This window comes from Squalius cephalus, assembly GCF_949319135.1.
Source record: "Squalius cephalus genome assembly, chromosome: 10".
Lineage (NCBI taxonomy): Eukaryota > Metazoa > Chordata > Actinopteri > Cypriniformes > Leuciscidae > Squalius > Squalius cephalus.
In genome coordinates, this window is record NC_137131.1 from 9199995 (window position 1) to 9214543 (window position 14549).

The window sequence follows — 14549 nt, forward strand, 5'->3', positions numbered from 1 at the left end:
TCACATTATTTGATAGATTTATCTGGGTTAAGTTTGTAATGCAGAAATAATTGGGAATTTGAGAATTTGCATGTCACAATTACATTATGCTTCATAAAGTTACAGTAAAAAAATGATTTCAACTCAGTGATCAGAATAGTTATTATTTTAATACTTTATTTTAAGGTGTCCTTGTTACAGTGCAATTATACATTTAAGTTCTGAGTAATATTAATTAACAGCATGTACTTGCTATATAATTAGGGTTAGGGTTTAGTAAGTTTGGTTTAGGTTTAGTTGCTTAATTATGCATAATTTACTGCTGTTACAATAGTAAGTACATATGTAACAAGGACACGTTACCTTTTTTTTTTTTTTACTTGGCACAATGTTTACAAATATTGATAAAATTATATGGTATGGTGTGATGACATTTGCTAATTAAGACAGTTTTTTAGTATTAATAATAAAGAAAATACAATTTTCAGGCACAAATCATAAATGTTATTGTGAATGACCCTAATGTGAAGTTCGGTTCATAAAATATGCAAATCAACAGCTTCCTTAATCCACTTTTGGTGTAAAGTGAAGAAGCTATTGCTTTTTTATCAACCGTAAACTCTTCAGGGAAAATGAAAGGTTCATATAGGTATACCCAGCAACATTTCTGAAGAATGGCCAACCTAAATTTGTTATAAAATATATAACTTTAATTAGTCAACGACAAAGATGTAAAATAAAACAAATAAAAAATACATTACGATAACATTAACTGTTCATAACATCTAATTCTGGATCTTTTTCACATTAGAATATTCTAAAAAAGACAAAACAATAGGACAAACCACAGTGATGAATAATGTCTTACAAATGAAAAAAAAAAAAAATACATTTACAACAACCATTTCACACAGCCTGTTTGCTGTGTGTTTTGAGAAAACACAACAGAGGCGAAACACACACATCAGGTAATTGTGCTTGATTCCATCACTAGTTCGGCAAAGTCCTCTGTCTTCAGAAAACAGTCTCTCTCTTCATCTCTCTCTCTCTCGATTCATTGTCAAAGACCATACAGCAACACATCCAGAAATCGACTACATATCTGTACAGTACAAATACAGTTCATGCAAACTCAAACAAGTTTAGTTCCAAATGATTTAACGCTTCCAAATGATCACCTATTAAAGTTTTTTTTGTTTTTGTTTTTACATAAAATGTCTGGAGAGTTACATATTTAAGATTCGCTTTAAAAAAAATTTTTTTTAAACAATGCTTTAAACAACTCTGCTCTGCAAAGAGATGGACGGGTTTTGAACCCCCAACTTTTTGAGATTCTTTGCGTGCAATAGTACATATTTCTATAAATGAAAAGAACAAAACAAAAAGTGATGTACATACTGTACAGGAGGCTGTAATTAATAATAAACCAAATATATAACACACAGAAACGACTTTATATTTAACACACATTAGCATAGCAAAATATGGAAGATCAAGAAGATTAAAAGATGAGTGATAAAGTGTTTCTCAAAGTCTTTTGGGAGGTCACAGAACACTCAAATAGACGTGGAAATGCCTTTATCCGTACATCTGCAGAATGAGAACACGTGCTCAGCTAAAAGAGTCAACGGCTTCTGACGCAGTCCCATCGTAGCTCTGGTATCGAAACATCAAGCGCAGTCAAACTGTCCATCGGGAGTTTCAAATGTCCAACTATCCGGTTAGTGGTATGTACACAACGTTTTATAACAGTCGCACGGTGTTTTATGACGTGAATACCGTTGTAATAAATATATTGGAAGGGAAGTACAATGATAACAAAATATTTGCACAGATCTATACACAAAACTTTTTTTTTTTTTGCTCTATTTCCATACAAAGATATCCACAGAATCTAACTATGTACAACCTACAATAAATACTATGCATTTTCAAAAAAACGTACTGTTTATTTTCTCCTCGGCCATAATGGTTGTGGGTCTACGCTGAATATTTTGTGTGTAATGGCGGTCGGAGACTTTGAGGTCAACCTCAAGTCTAGCAGGGAAATCTCTGTTTGGATGGAGCGGGATGTTTTTCCCTCTCATGTCTCAGCCATGCTGCTCTGCTCCTGGTGGTGTCTCCTGTTCCTCGGCTTCCGTAGGTCCTTCTGTACTTCCTTGAGGTCCTTCTTCTTGTGTTGGTCGTCCCCCATCTGCCAGTAGTCTTGGCAGTACTGGTTGATGAGGCCCATCTCTGGTTGGCTGAGGATGGTCAGCAGGTCTTTGTACTGCTCTGCGCTGGGCGTCCAGGCGCTGGACTGGAGAGGCGGTGTGACGGGAGGGCTGGATTCCGTCTGGATGCTGTTGATGGTGCGGGCGGAAAGAACCACTAGTTGAAGCTTGACCAGCGTGTGTTTGAAGTTCTTCTCGGTGGAGGTGCACTGGTACACCCCTCCGTCAGACAGCTGGAGAGAGCGCAGGAGGAGACCCTGCTCCGTGCGAACGACGCGCCCGTCAGAGCGGATCTGAAATACATGGGTTGGTGATAAATATGAACTTTAGGTTAAAATCTATATTAAAGTGAATTCTCTAGATTCATTGTCAAAGACAATTCAGCAACATATCCAGAATTTGACAAATACAGTTCATGCAATAATAATCACCTATTAAATTGCTTGCTTGGACAAAATGTGAAAATTATTTTTAATGTAACTGGTAAAATTCTATCAATTAGTATGAGGCCATAAATATTCAATAATACAATGCATATTTAAATATATACATATACGTATATATACATACATATATATATACACTCACCTAAAGGATTATTAGGAACACCATACTAATACTGTGTTTGACCCCCTTTCGCCTTCAGAACTGCCTTAATTCTACGTGGCATTGATTCAACAAGGTGCTGAAAGCATTCTTTAGAAATGTTGGCCCATATTGATAGGATAGCATCTTGCAGTTGATGGAGATTTGTGGGATGCACATCCAGGGCATGAAGCTCCTGTTCCACCACATCCCAAAGATGCTCTATTGGGTTGAGATCTGGGGGCCATTTTAGTACAGTGAACTCATTGTCATGTTCAAGAAACCAATTTGAAATGATTCGAGCTTTGTGACATGGTGCATTATCCTGCTGGAAGTAGCCATCAGAGGATGGGTACATGGTGGTCATAAAGGGATGGACATGGTCAGAAACAATGCTCAGGTAGGCCGTGGCATTTAAACGATGCCCAATTGGCACTAAGGGGCCTAAAGTGTGCCAAGAAAACATCCCCCACACCATTACACCACCACCACCAGCCTGCACAGTGGTAACAAGGCATGATGGATCCATGTTCTCATTCTGTTTACGCCAAATTCTGACTCTACCATCTGAATGTCTCAACAGAAATCGAGACTCATCAGACCAGGCAACATTTTTCCAGTCTTCAACTGTCCAATTTTGGTGAGCTTGTGCAAATTGTAGCCTCTTTTTCCTATTTGTAGTGGAGATGAGCGGTACCCGGTGGGGTCTTCTGCTGTTGTAGCCCATCCGCCTCAAGGTTGTGCGTGTTGTGGCTTCACAAATGCTTTGCTGCATACCTCGGTTGTAACGAGTGGTTATTTCAGTCAAAGTTGCTCTTCTATCAGCTTGAATCAGTCGGCCCATTCTCCTCTGACCTCTAGCATCAACAAGGCATTTTCGCCCACAGGACTGCCGCATACTGGATGTTTTTCTCTTTTCACACCATTCTTTGTAAACCCTAGAAATGGTTGTGCGTGAAAATCCCAGTAACTGAGCAGATTGTGAAATACTCAGACCGGCCCATCTGGCACCAACAACCATGCCACGCTCAAAATTGCTTAAAATCACCTTTCTTTCCCATTCTGACATTCAGTTTGGAGTTCAGGAGATTGTCTTGACCAGGACCACACCCCTAAATGCATTGAAGCAACTGCCATGTGATTGGTTGATTAGATAATTGCATTAATGAGAAATTGAACAGGTGTTCCTAATAATCCTTTAGGTGAGTGTATATATATATTTATTAAAAAAATTGTCAATTAGAATTACTTTTGTTTACATTTTTATATATATGTATTTTATAGGGAGCATAACACTGTACATCACAATATTGCTGTAACTGCATCAATTAGTATGAGGTCATAAAAATTCCATAAATAAAATCATTTTGTTTAAATGTTGTTTTTAATATTTGTTTTATAGAGAGTAACACTGCACATCACCACATGGCTGTAACTGCATATATATACACAGAAACTAAATGATAATTGGCAAAATAATATAAATTGATTATTTTACTTTAGTCAGAGGGGAACCGTCAGGGCCTAAACTATTGTAAAAATAATATTTAACTCAGCGACCATTGTGCACATTTGCAGAAATTCTGCATAATAGTTGCATTTTTCAAATCATAAGATTAATAGGGTCTGTTACATACATTTAATCGGCTGCTGTGCCAGTCTAATGAAATTATATTTGATCAACATTGCTTGATTGGGGAGATGGATTCCAAAATGCCACGATCGCTGTTCACTATGAGGAGGAAGTGTCTGTCGCTAATGTGCTTTGGTCTGAGCGCTGTCATGATCCGTCGGCTTACATTAAATGATGTAGGTTTTGTGGCCGGTTGTCACCATATTCCACTGAAATGCACACACCGATTGTGTGATGATGCAATTATGTGTAATGATGATTTGCATTTGATTATTTTTTGTTCAATTTTGGTGATAACTCACGCTCTCTCTGGTGTTTGCTTGTGGCATTTCCTGTCAAAGGTAGCATGCAGTATTATAGAAGAGGACACAGTAAGCTAGGCTGATTTTAGGCTGAGTTGACTTTTTTCCTGACGAGGGAAGGGGGGGAGAGTCACGGTTCGCTACTGACTTCAGTAAATAACATCTCAATAAATAAATGCATGATTAAAATGACACAAAATTCATTCTAACGATTATGGTATAACGAGAGATATTATGCCACACATACCTCTCTCCTTCTATCACTGTTCTCTTTCTGGAAATGCCACTTGATTGACACATGAGGAGATCTGGCCTGGCACTCCAGGAAGGCTGTGCTTCCCTCTACTCCATACTGTACTGTCTCCAACGTGTTCTTATTAGCTGGGAGGAATTAAAACAAAATATCTAAAACAATAACCAAAATCCAAAGATTTCTTTTACTTCTTCCAAAGTAAGTTTTACTCATCAATATCATTCCTCACCATTGGAATTGTAGCCCCTGCATTGTCTTATAGGGTTGCCATACTTCACATCTTGCCTCCGACTCCGCCTTCAAGATTTAAACCACCAATAGCAAATGAGGAAATGAATTCAAACAAATCTCATGGTGAGTTCAAGTCCTCCTGGGAAGTTCGCATTTACGATTTGGTAAGTCGACGACGTCAGCAAGATTGTACCTTCTCTTAATTAAGGGTTTTAAACTCTACTACTAAAAAACAAAGAATGTGCATCAGGTGTGCTTTGCTTTTTTATGTTTTTAATTCATTTATGAAGCCACTAAAAACTTTATTGTTACATACAATATTGTTATATTACAATGCTATTATATTTTGTGCATACAATTTGCTTATTTTGTCGTAAATAAAAAAGCTTGACAATGTGCTGCTAAATACCTATAAGTATTGTGGTATTCCGCTATGTTTCTCACTGACCCCCCCAACTCGTAAACTTAAAGAAAATCCCGAGCTTCCCACTCGTATTTACGACTTTGTGGTGGTGTTCGTCTGCTTTAAACTCGTAAATATGTTCTTTCTGACTTGACTTGAACGCACCATTATATTGACTTGTATTTTAAATACAATGACGTGATGATAAAGACATTTACACACATGCAGCTCTCACCTTTTTTGGTTTGCAGAGTAGCGGGAGCAGGACTTTCCATCCCAGGCACAGTAAGGGTCTCTGGCCAAGCAGCAGTCAGCGCACGCCTCTCCGTACACATCACACCTGTGCAGAGCCAGATGAGTGACACCCGCCGCTGAACTTACATACAGCTGTTGCTACACACACACAAAGACAGGAAAATAAACGTTACTTTCATTCAAAACACATCTAGTGATTCCAAGAATCCCAGGATGACGAATGTTCCTCATTTGTAACTAACTTTAAATAAAGCATCTGCTAAATGACAATGCAATGTAAACATTCCGTTTTAAACTCTATTTAATATTATTAACAAATTTACTAGAATTAGTTTTCTTTAAGTTTTGAATTCTAAATGAATTTGTTGTGCAGCTTACCCGTTTTGGGGAAATCTTCATAGTAATGATTGGAGTTGGAACCTGTAATATGAAAATAATTATATTTTTATCAAATACAATAGTATAAGATATATGGGTGAATTCGGGTTGATTGGGACACTTTCATCATCTCATTGGCAAAAAGTCTCCCAATCATCCTGAATTCACTGTATAACACAATTTTATATATTTTTAATTGTATAAAATATAATAACAAAAACAAATATAAATATAAAACACAAAGTGACAAAAATGGAAGTGTAATGGAAAGATGATCTTACTCTAAAGACCTCCACCTCCTCCAGAACCAGCTCTTCAGTCTGCAAATCATCTCTGGGCAGGACAATAACTTTCTGAATGGTTCCTCTATCTGTAAATGACCAAAAGAGAGGAGTCAGAAATATTTAGAAAACAGAAGGTGTCAATGACTGTAGTTCACTACTGCATTTCTAGATCTAGAGCAGCTTTATTGTGTACAAAAGTGTTAATATTAACTGTCACACATTTGGTTGTTTGGAAATAAACAATGATTTAGAATTAGAAACATTTTCATTGTAGTCTCAGACTTTTTGGCTCCACAGTACGTATACTGTTTATGTATAAAATAAATATAACTATATAACTTAACAAGCCATCTGTATGTGTAGATGGGTAGTAAGTTCACCTGTTCCTAAGAAAAGAACTTCATAGTTGCCATCAGCAGCAGCCACTTGGTCCACTGTGATGGTGGTGAACTCATAATCCACATTGGTACGGACCACTAGGGGGCGCTTGTGGACTGGATAAACAGAATTGAACATGGTGGGATGGTTGCGCATGAAGTTGATAACCTCATCTGGGTAATCTTTAGTAGACTTCATGTTGGGGGTGAACGTCCCTCCTGGACACTATGAATAGAAAGATAACATCAAATGTATATCAGCTTCTAAGAATTTCAAACATGAATGATTATTATTCTAAATGTTACTTGTGACACTTACTGTTCCTGGTCGGGGGTAAGGGATTTTACCCTGGTAGGCAACCCACTGGTAGTTTGGCCCTTCCTTATGAGCGAAAGGGCCATTAAAGACCATGCGGACATCAGCCATTGAATACACACATACTGCTGAACCTTTGAATACAGACCTAGAGATGTAGAAAGAGAAAGATTAATGTGTTGAGAAGATCTAGACACAGTATTAGACCAAATCACACAGGCCTTGAAAATGCAAAATTAGCAGCATTTTCACTAGTATTTTCACTTTTGACAGTCCTGTATGTCATAGTACAGATGTAAAATGAGTTGGGAATGCCTTTAAACAAATTAGCACAAATACAGATACAGATTTTGAGACAGAGGGACAGATAGAGCTGTGAAATCACTAGCAGTTGATGGAGAGAGTCTTCACTATTATCACCAAGAATGGTACTTTTGGGTTTAGAGAGCTCAGACAGAGCCTGAGGGTTTCGCTGATTTAATCTACAGCTAGACTGTGAATTGTCATAACACACACAGTCTTGTGTATTTACAGTGGATGATTAGCATGTGAACCTCATCTAAAATGTTGCTTCCTCTGAGGCCATTGTATAATATTTTAGCGTGTATGAATATCCTCTCATAACTGCATCTGATAGTGGTGGTATTATGTAGATAAGTCCTTATGAGAATATCACATCTCAGATTCACAGAAAAGCTTCTTCCTTTGTGCTGTTAGAGGACTTGTACTACCGTCTGTGAAGCCTGCCAAACACTTGTTATTCAGTATGTTAGAGACAGTCCTCAGCAGTGGAGAAATGGGGGTGTTGCCCCGCGGGCAACTGGAGTGTGAATATGAAAGCAAATCTATTCAAGCTCCCTTGCCAATCTGATAAGTGGCCTGATTAGTAAGAGGCATCGAGGAGAAGTGAGGATTGGGTCTCATATTTTGGGAGAGACCGTCGTGAACTTACGCACCCAGATACGGAGAAGACGCCGTAAATGACAGGATTCTTGATGTCTTGGGTTTTCTGGATGTACACGTCCCCTGAAAAGAAGATTGAATTACTTTAGTTCCTAGATTTAAAAAACAAATGAGCTATTTCACCTACTTCTGAAGTGTGTACTTCAGTGGTGGTGACATTAAAAAAGTAAATTCTTTTGAGTATGTGGTGAGACAGTGAGCAGGTAATGGGACATATGACTGCATCTAGATACCACAGATTCCTTTGTTGCACAGCACCTTGAAACATTTAGCATCTAGCCTAATTCATTATTACTTAAGTGTTGTCAGCATTGTTTTTGGAATATAACATAAAACGTCCTTACTACCTGACTGATATCACTGAAATAGGTTTCCTTAGAAAATTGCATTAGTCTCTGTGACAGCTATAGCTTCACATCAAAAAAGAGATAGTGAAGTGGCTCGCCCTTTTTCAGTCACTCATGAAATATAGAATGTTTTGATATTGCTGATATTTGGTTAGCTGACAAGTATTTGAAGGGCAGAGTTTTGGTGTGTGGTACAGGGATGGGGGATGCAGTAGCTGAGGTCTAGTGTAGTGGCTAACTGATAGCAGAAATTAGCAAAACAGCTAAAATTGCTATCAGCCCCTTTGAGATTTTAAATTTAAAATCTGCTATGGCAGCTTCGTTATTGCCTTTTGTACAGAAAAAGTAAAACAAAAAACAGTCACAAACTCATCTCTGTTTGCACAAGGCATTGTGGGAAATATTAGCGCACTGGAAATTCACTGGAAATTGAATGCTTGTTTAGGCACCTCTGGCATGCTGTTCTCTATGGAGCCTCAAAAGGTGGTAGAAAACATTAGATGTGAGAAAAAAAAATATTTTATTGCATTTGGCATTCTTATGCAAACCTGAGAAACTTTGCGCTTACTTGCAAAACTTTTGTGATTGAAATAATATGAGGTGAGAGAAAAAACTATATTTCTTATATTTAATTTCTGAAAGAATGCAAACGTTTCTTGGGGAAACGCAATACTTTTGCTAGAGAACACACAAGTATTGAAATGTACTGTTCTTTTTCCTCATATCTCTTTTTTGTCCGCTTATGGGTTCTGTAGTTTTCAATGTACTATGATTTAGGACACACTAATTCCAATTTTGAGCTTTATTTACGGTCCGTTATAGCAACAATGGCTAAACCAATGTCACAAGTTTGGGGGCGGAACTTCTTGTTTTTCCTGAACAATGGAAGATTGGCAAATTGTCAGAGAAACCTGATTGAAAACATTCATTATTTTTGTAGCTCAATTTAGCACAGCCAGTGACACTGAAATTGACACTGAAATTACTGTAGCTTAATGTCAGCAAGGCGCACAAAAAGTCAGATGTCTGTGAGTGTATGTGGGAAGACAATCAAATCTATCTCAGTTCAATTACATCACACAAAATACTTTGCATTGAGAAGACAATCCTTCCCTCTTACTGTTCTCCTCTGTCTTTTGTCTCAGTCTCTGAAATTCTCCTGCTTGTTTCGACACAAATTAACTGGTCCACAAACGATCAGTGATAGTATGCTAGCCAAAATGAGAAAGATGGAACAAGGCCATTGGGAGAAACAGAGTGTAATGGGCAGAGTGGGGGGAGGTAAGAGCAGTTTCTTGAGGGACATTGTAAGGGGGATGAGAGATAGAGGTACGTAGAAGAAGGGTGAAAAAAGGGCAGAAGAAAAGGAAACAAAAGGACACCCAGATAGTTTCAAATGTAAGGAGGGTGAGTGGTAAAAGAATAGACAGATGTCCCATCAAAAACAGAAAGAAGATGACCTCAGATGGATAGTCACGGCTAAACGGACTATTAAGTAATAAAGCGCTGAGGGAAAATCCCACACTACATCGAACAGATCTCGCTCTAGCCAAGCCACAAAAAACAACCCATAAAACCTCACTGCCCCTCTGAGGATAAGGGAAAACATCCATGCAGTCAAAAACTCCACTGACAAGTTCATTCCTCAAACACAGTGACAGAGGGAGGGTGAATGCCCAGCCACAGTGAGAAAGAGAGGGCAGAGACGGGGAAAGGAGTCCTGAGGGTACCTTGTGCGCTGTTACAGGAGCTGGGAAATGAAGCGCATAGAACGGTCGCTTACTCAATTTATGCACGTTGCAAAAGCAATAAAATTCCAGCATTCATGCGCTTACATTCATTTGCCTCTTAAGAGTGGCTGAGGCTGTTACAGCTGGTTTATCAGCCAATCCTCTTCAGTCCTGTCAATCAAACTCTCCCACAACGGGAAAGACTCCATTTTGTGTAAGCCTGTTAAGATGCAGCTTACATGTATGCGCTACTTCACACATGTGCACAGAAATGCACAATCATGTATGTAGCATAATGTCAAACCACAAATATAAGACATTTTTATATTAAGACAGTTTTAGGACAAAAAATCTCTACAGAAACTACTCAGAACTGCTTGCCACTTTATATTTCTCACAGGCCCTTGTGGCACCTCACGCTACAGCACAAGTGCTAGACACTGCACATACAGGAAAGAGAGGAAATTACTTTTTCCAAGTTATACCCTCTGGAGAGACATATCCATTGAACCATCAGACATGAACGGTTTCCACAAATGAGCTATATCATGCCCTATCCTGAAATAAGAGGCCTCTTATTTCAGCAAGTATACCGTGAAAATGAACAGAACAGAACTGATTATAATGTGCATTCGGTGAACACCTCACTGTATATATGGAGTCAATCAAATGTTAAAGCTGTTTTATTCTATATTTTGTAATACAAGACTTGTCCATAGAAACAAAACAGCATAAAATGTCCTCAAGGTAAATTAATTAGACAGAAAGATTTATCAAATAATCAGTAGTGCACTAACAAAAAGCATATTTTTTTAGACGTACCATGACAATATGTTAAACTGGATGTTAGATGTTAGTACCATGGTATTCTTGGAAGCACCATGGGGTACCTTTTAAAAATCATGCATAAATTTAAATGTATTGTCAGAATGTTTTATAAGGGTCAGTATCATGGAATACATCAAGGTACCATGGTATTACACTTACTTAAAATACTTTAAAGTACCATGGCTTAATCGGATCATACCAATAGATTTCCATTGTGTGTGTTTTTTTTTTAGGAAACTAGGAAAGGAAATTTAAAGACAATTCAACTACTTTGAATTGTCCACTTGAACTGCTTGTATTTAATTTAAAATATCCTGTTAGAAATAATCAAATGCAAACAGTCCAAGAAAAAAAATATTTTTCTGATGTCAGAACATTAAAACAGATTTGCTTTTGTCAGCATCCTGGTCTGAAGTCATGTAATAAAGATTAACTATGTAAAATATTCAACACCAGTTCTCAGGAAATGATCCATAAACTACAACTTCACAAAAAAAGAGACTTACGGAGCTCATCAAAATGCGTCTCAATGCCATCAGAGCCGGTCACAGAGCAGATGAGCCGAGCCTTCAGGAAAGTACTCCACTTATTCACCAGACAGCAGTGTCCTCCATCATCATTCTGTAGAGGAAGTGAGGTCATGTTAGCCATAAAGAATCACTGTTATACACCACACAGATTCTAGCAGTAAAATTTGATATGATGGACACCTTGACACCCATATCTGTGAAATAGAGACATTTCTTAACATCAGTATCTGTCCCTCTCTCAGGGCTATTTCTGTGGGTTTGCATTAACTGGCTGTGACTGGGTTGTAAACATTGGCTTTGAGCACTGCGCAGCCCCATCTGCTATGGACAGCAGCCAACTTCAATAATGAGACGCAGCGATGCCCGGTGACCAGCCGCCAGCAGCTACCCACTTATTACAAACATGCTTCTTTGATTCACATTAAAACAGCAAAAAATAACCAAGAAACAAGCGGTTGCTCATGTAGGAGGCATTGGACAATGATGGATCTGAGGACACTGAGAATCTGCCAATCAACAGTTCTGTCCTGTAGGACTGATTTCTTTAGCATCATGTTCAGCATAGGAACACACAATAATTGAAAAATGTATAGTAAATTATAAGAAAACTGAATGGGAATACGTCAACATTTATTCACCCTCATGTTGTTCCAAACTCATGTGACTTACTTTTGAAAAATTTGAAAAAAGTGTAGGCTTTTCTGTGCAGTTACAAATGTGGAGTCTTCTGAAGCCACATGAAATCTTTGTGCAAGGAGGACCGAAACTTATAAATAAAGAAGTATTATATTGACAACCACCCCAGAACTCTTTGGCGTGTTAGAGATGTAGCAATTTCCAATGTGAATGAGTCATACTTGAGTCAGTTATTTACAATGAATCAGTTTACAAAAAACAATCTAACTGTTTTGTTCTTGAAGAAGAGTATAATCCTGTTATTGAGCTCAACTCGCTCACTGACTGATTTGGATGCTTTTACTGGAGGGGATGATTATCAAAGAATAATGACTTAAATTTTAGTCTGTTATGCATACAACGCTATTGCATATTGTGGCAATGTGACATGTTGTCCGGACACTTTTGTGATGCTTTTTGAAGACTTAAAAGCTCCAGTCCTCATTCTTCGTAACTGCATGGAAAAGTGCAAGCACATTCTTTAAAATTTCTCAGTGTATAATTGAAGAAAGAAAGTCATGCAACTTGAAGGCAAATAAGTGAACTATTCCTTTAAGGATATGTAGATATGTTGTACTGGAATAAAAGACAAAGGTTAAGAAAATGTCACACCAAACAAATTCTGCCAATCCTGGACTGAGCCATGGGAGTCTGACCCATCTCAGAGGCCTTCTCACGGAAGAAGAAATACAGCTTGTCGTCATTCTTTTCTGCACTATCAGGGATGAGCTGAGCATGGACGAATGTTGGATCTGAAGGAAAAAGAAAAAGAGGGATAGGAAGGGAAAAACCAGCAAAAGAGATAAATCATAGATGGAGCAAAAAGCAAAGAGGGAAAAAAAGGAGAGCCAAGGGATGATATTAAATAACATTCACTAGAAAAGTGCAACTAATACAAAGTGCATGATGACCTCTCTCACTGTTAGTCTACCCTCTCATTCACTATACTGAACAGTCTGAAAGAATCTCTTTGAAGCCTGTGATGATTATTACAGTAAATACTAGTAACCAAAAAGGCAAAACTAAAGTAAAAAATCTGGGCCAAAGAGACACACGTAATTCAAGAGAAACCCAGTCTAAAACATTCAAGAATTAGTGTACTATTTGTGAACCATTAATGAAAACTATTAGATGAAAGGTAGCTGTACAAAACACATTTTTGTTAACTACAATAAAAATAAAAGCATGAATTTGAAAAAGAACATTATCAGCAAGTCCTGCAGCATGCTGTTGTTGTGAATTTAGTAAATAAAACTCAGAATGAATTATATTGTTTTGAGTATGGTGCTGTCATATAGTGTGTTTACTCACTAGTAGATGGAACAATCTGTGGTTATACATATGAAAAATAAACTATATAGAGCATAAATTAATAAATAAATAATTTTCTTAAAAAAATAGTGAAATTCTCGCAGCAATGATCCAGTCAGGCATTTTAATAAAGGTCAAGGATTGAGCTTAACTAAGCAGTAATTGCTTGAGGGAAATTGTTTCCCCCCCCCCCCCCCCCCCAAGTTTATTAAATATGAGGTTAGTGTGCAGGAGGTAGGATGAAGGGTCAGTGTTGAATATTCATATCTGGCACTTTCTCCACTAAACAAAGAACTTTTTCTTGGTGGTACGCCACGGTTCAAACATTTTGTGCATACCGTGGAGCCAGCGGGAGTTATACTGGTCGGTCCTCATGGCTGTGTGTTTGCCCAATGTGCGAAAGATGGCCGAGTCTGTTCCCATAAAATCAATGTAGACGCCGGCATACAGCTGGCCATCTGCCAAAATGGAGTGAGCATAAGGGAGATAAAGAGATGTAGACAGATAAATTGAGAAAAATGAGCTCATCCAAGTCTGAAACAAAGGAAATGATGCTTTGTATAAGTATGATGACAATGAGAGGTACGTACTTATCAAAGCTGAGACGCTGTTTAGTTTGGGGTCGTAGGGGCATTTCCCTTTCCCAGAATCTACTTTACCAGGCTCCAGTCGGAAAATGTATTCCTGGAATGGGGAGAGCATGAAGGTTTCATTAATGAGAGCACAATTGATCACATTAGATGAGCAGTATTGATTCTCTTTCCAATGTTTAAGAGTGTGTGAAGGTATAGCCAGGAAGTGAAATGCGGACAGGTTCTCTGGGATAAATGGAAAAATAACTAGTTGGGGCTGTAATAAAACTGAAATATGTTTAGGTAACCTATTGCGTGTGTGTTTTTTTTTAATGTTACATATTGTCTAATGCCAACACCAATATCTTACCATTTGACAAAAGG

At 38.0% G+C, this 14549-nt stretch overlaps 1 protein-coding gene across 3 annotated transcripts in view; it reads right to left on the reverse strand.

Moving 5' to 3' along the window:
• Nucleotides 1–673: 673 nt before the first annotated feature.
• sema3fa (sema domain, immunoglobulin domain (Ig), short basic domain, secreted, (semaphorin) 3Fa) overlaps nucleotides 674–14549 on the reverse strand; it is a 64495-nt gene continuing 50619 nt past the window's right edge. For all 3 annotated transcript variants that reach the window (XM_079884520.1, XM_079884519.1, XM_079884521.1), the window contains 13 exons: nucleotides 14184–14277; nucleotides 13932–14051; nucleotides 12895–13034; nucleotides 11584–11698; nucleotides 8166–8235; nucleotides 7213–7357; nucleotides 6897–7119; nucleotides 6514–6602; nucleotides 6233–6274; nucleotides 5835–5992; nucleotides 5195–5262; nucleotides 4960–5093; nucleotides 674–2485 (listed from right to left, as the gene is read on the reverse strand). In XM_079884520.1, coding sequence (XP_079740646.1) covers nucleotides 2063–2485; nucleotides 4960–5093; nucleotides 5195–5262; nucleotides 5835–5992; nucleotides 6233–6274; nucleotides 6514–6602; nucleotides 6897–7119; nucleotides 7213–7357; nucleotides 8166–8235; nucleotides 11584–11698; nucleotides 12895–13034; nucleotides 13932–14051; nucleotides 14184–14277 — 1821 coding nt within the window. In that variant the 3' untranslated portion in view covers nucleotides 674–2062. The remainder of the gene's footprint in view (nucleotides 2486–4959; nucleotides 5094–5194; nucleotides 5263–5834; nucleotides 5993–6232; nucleotides 6275–6513; nucleotides 6603–6896; nucleotides 7120–7212; nucleotides 7358–8165; nucleotides 8236–11583; nucleotides 11699–12894; nucleotides 13035–13931; nucleotides 14052–14183; nucleotides 14278–14549) is intronic.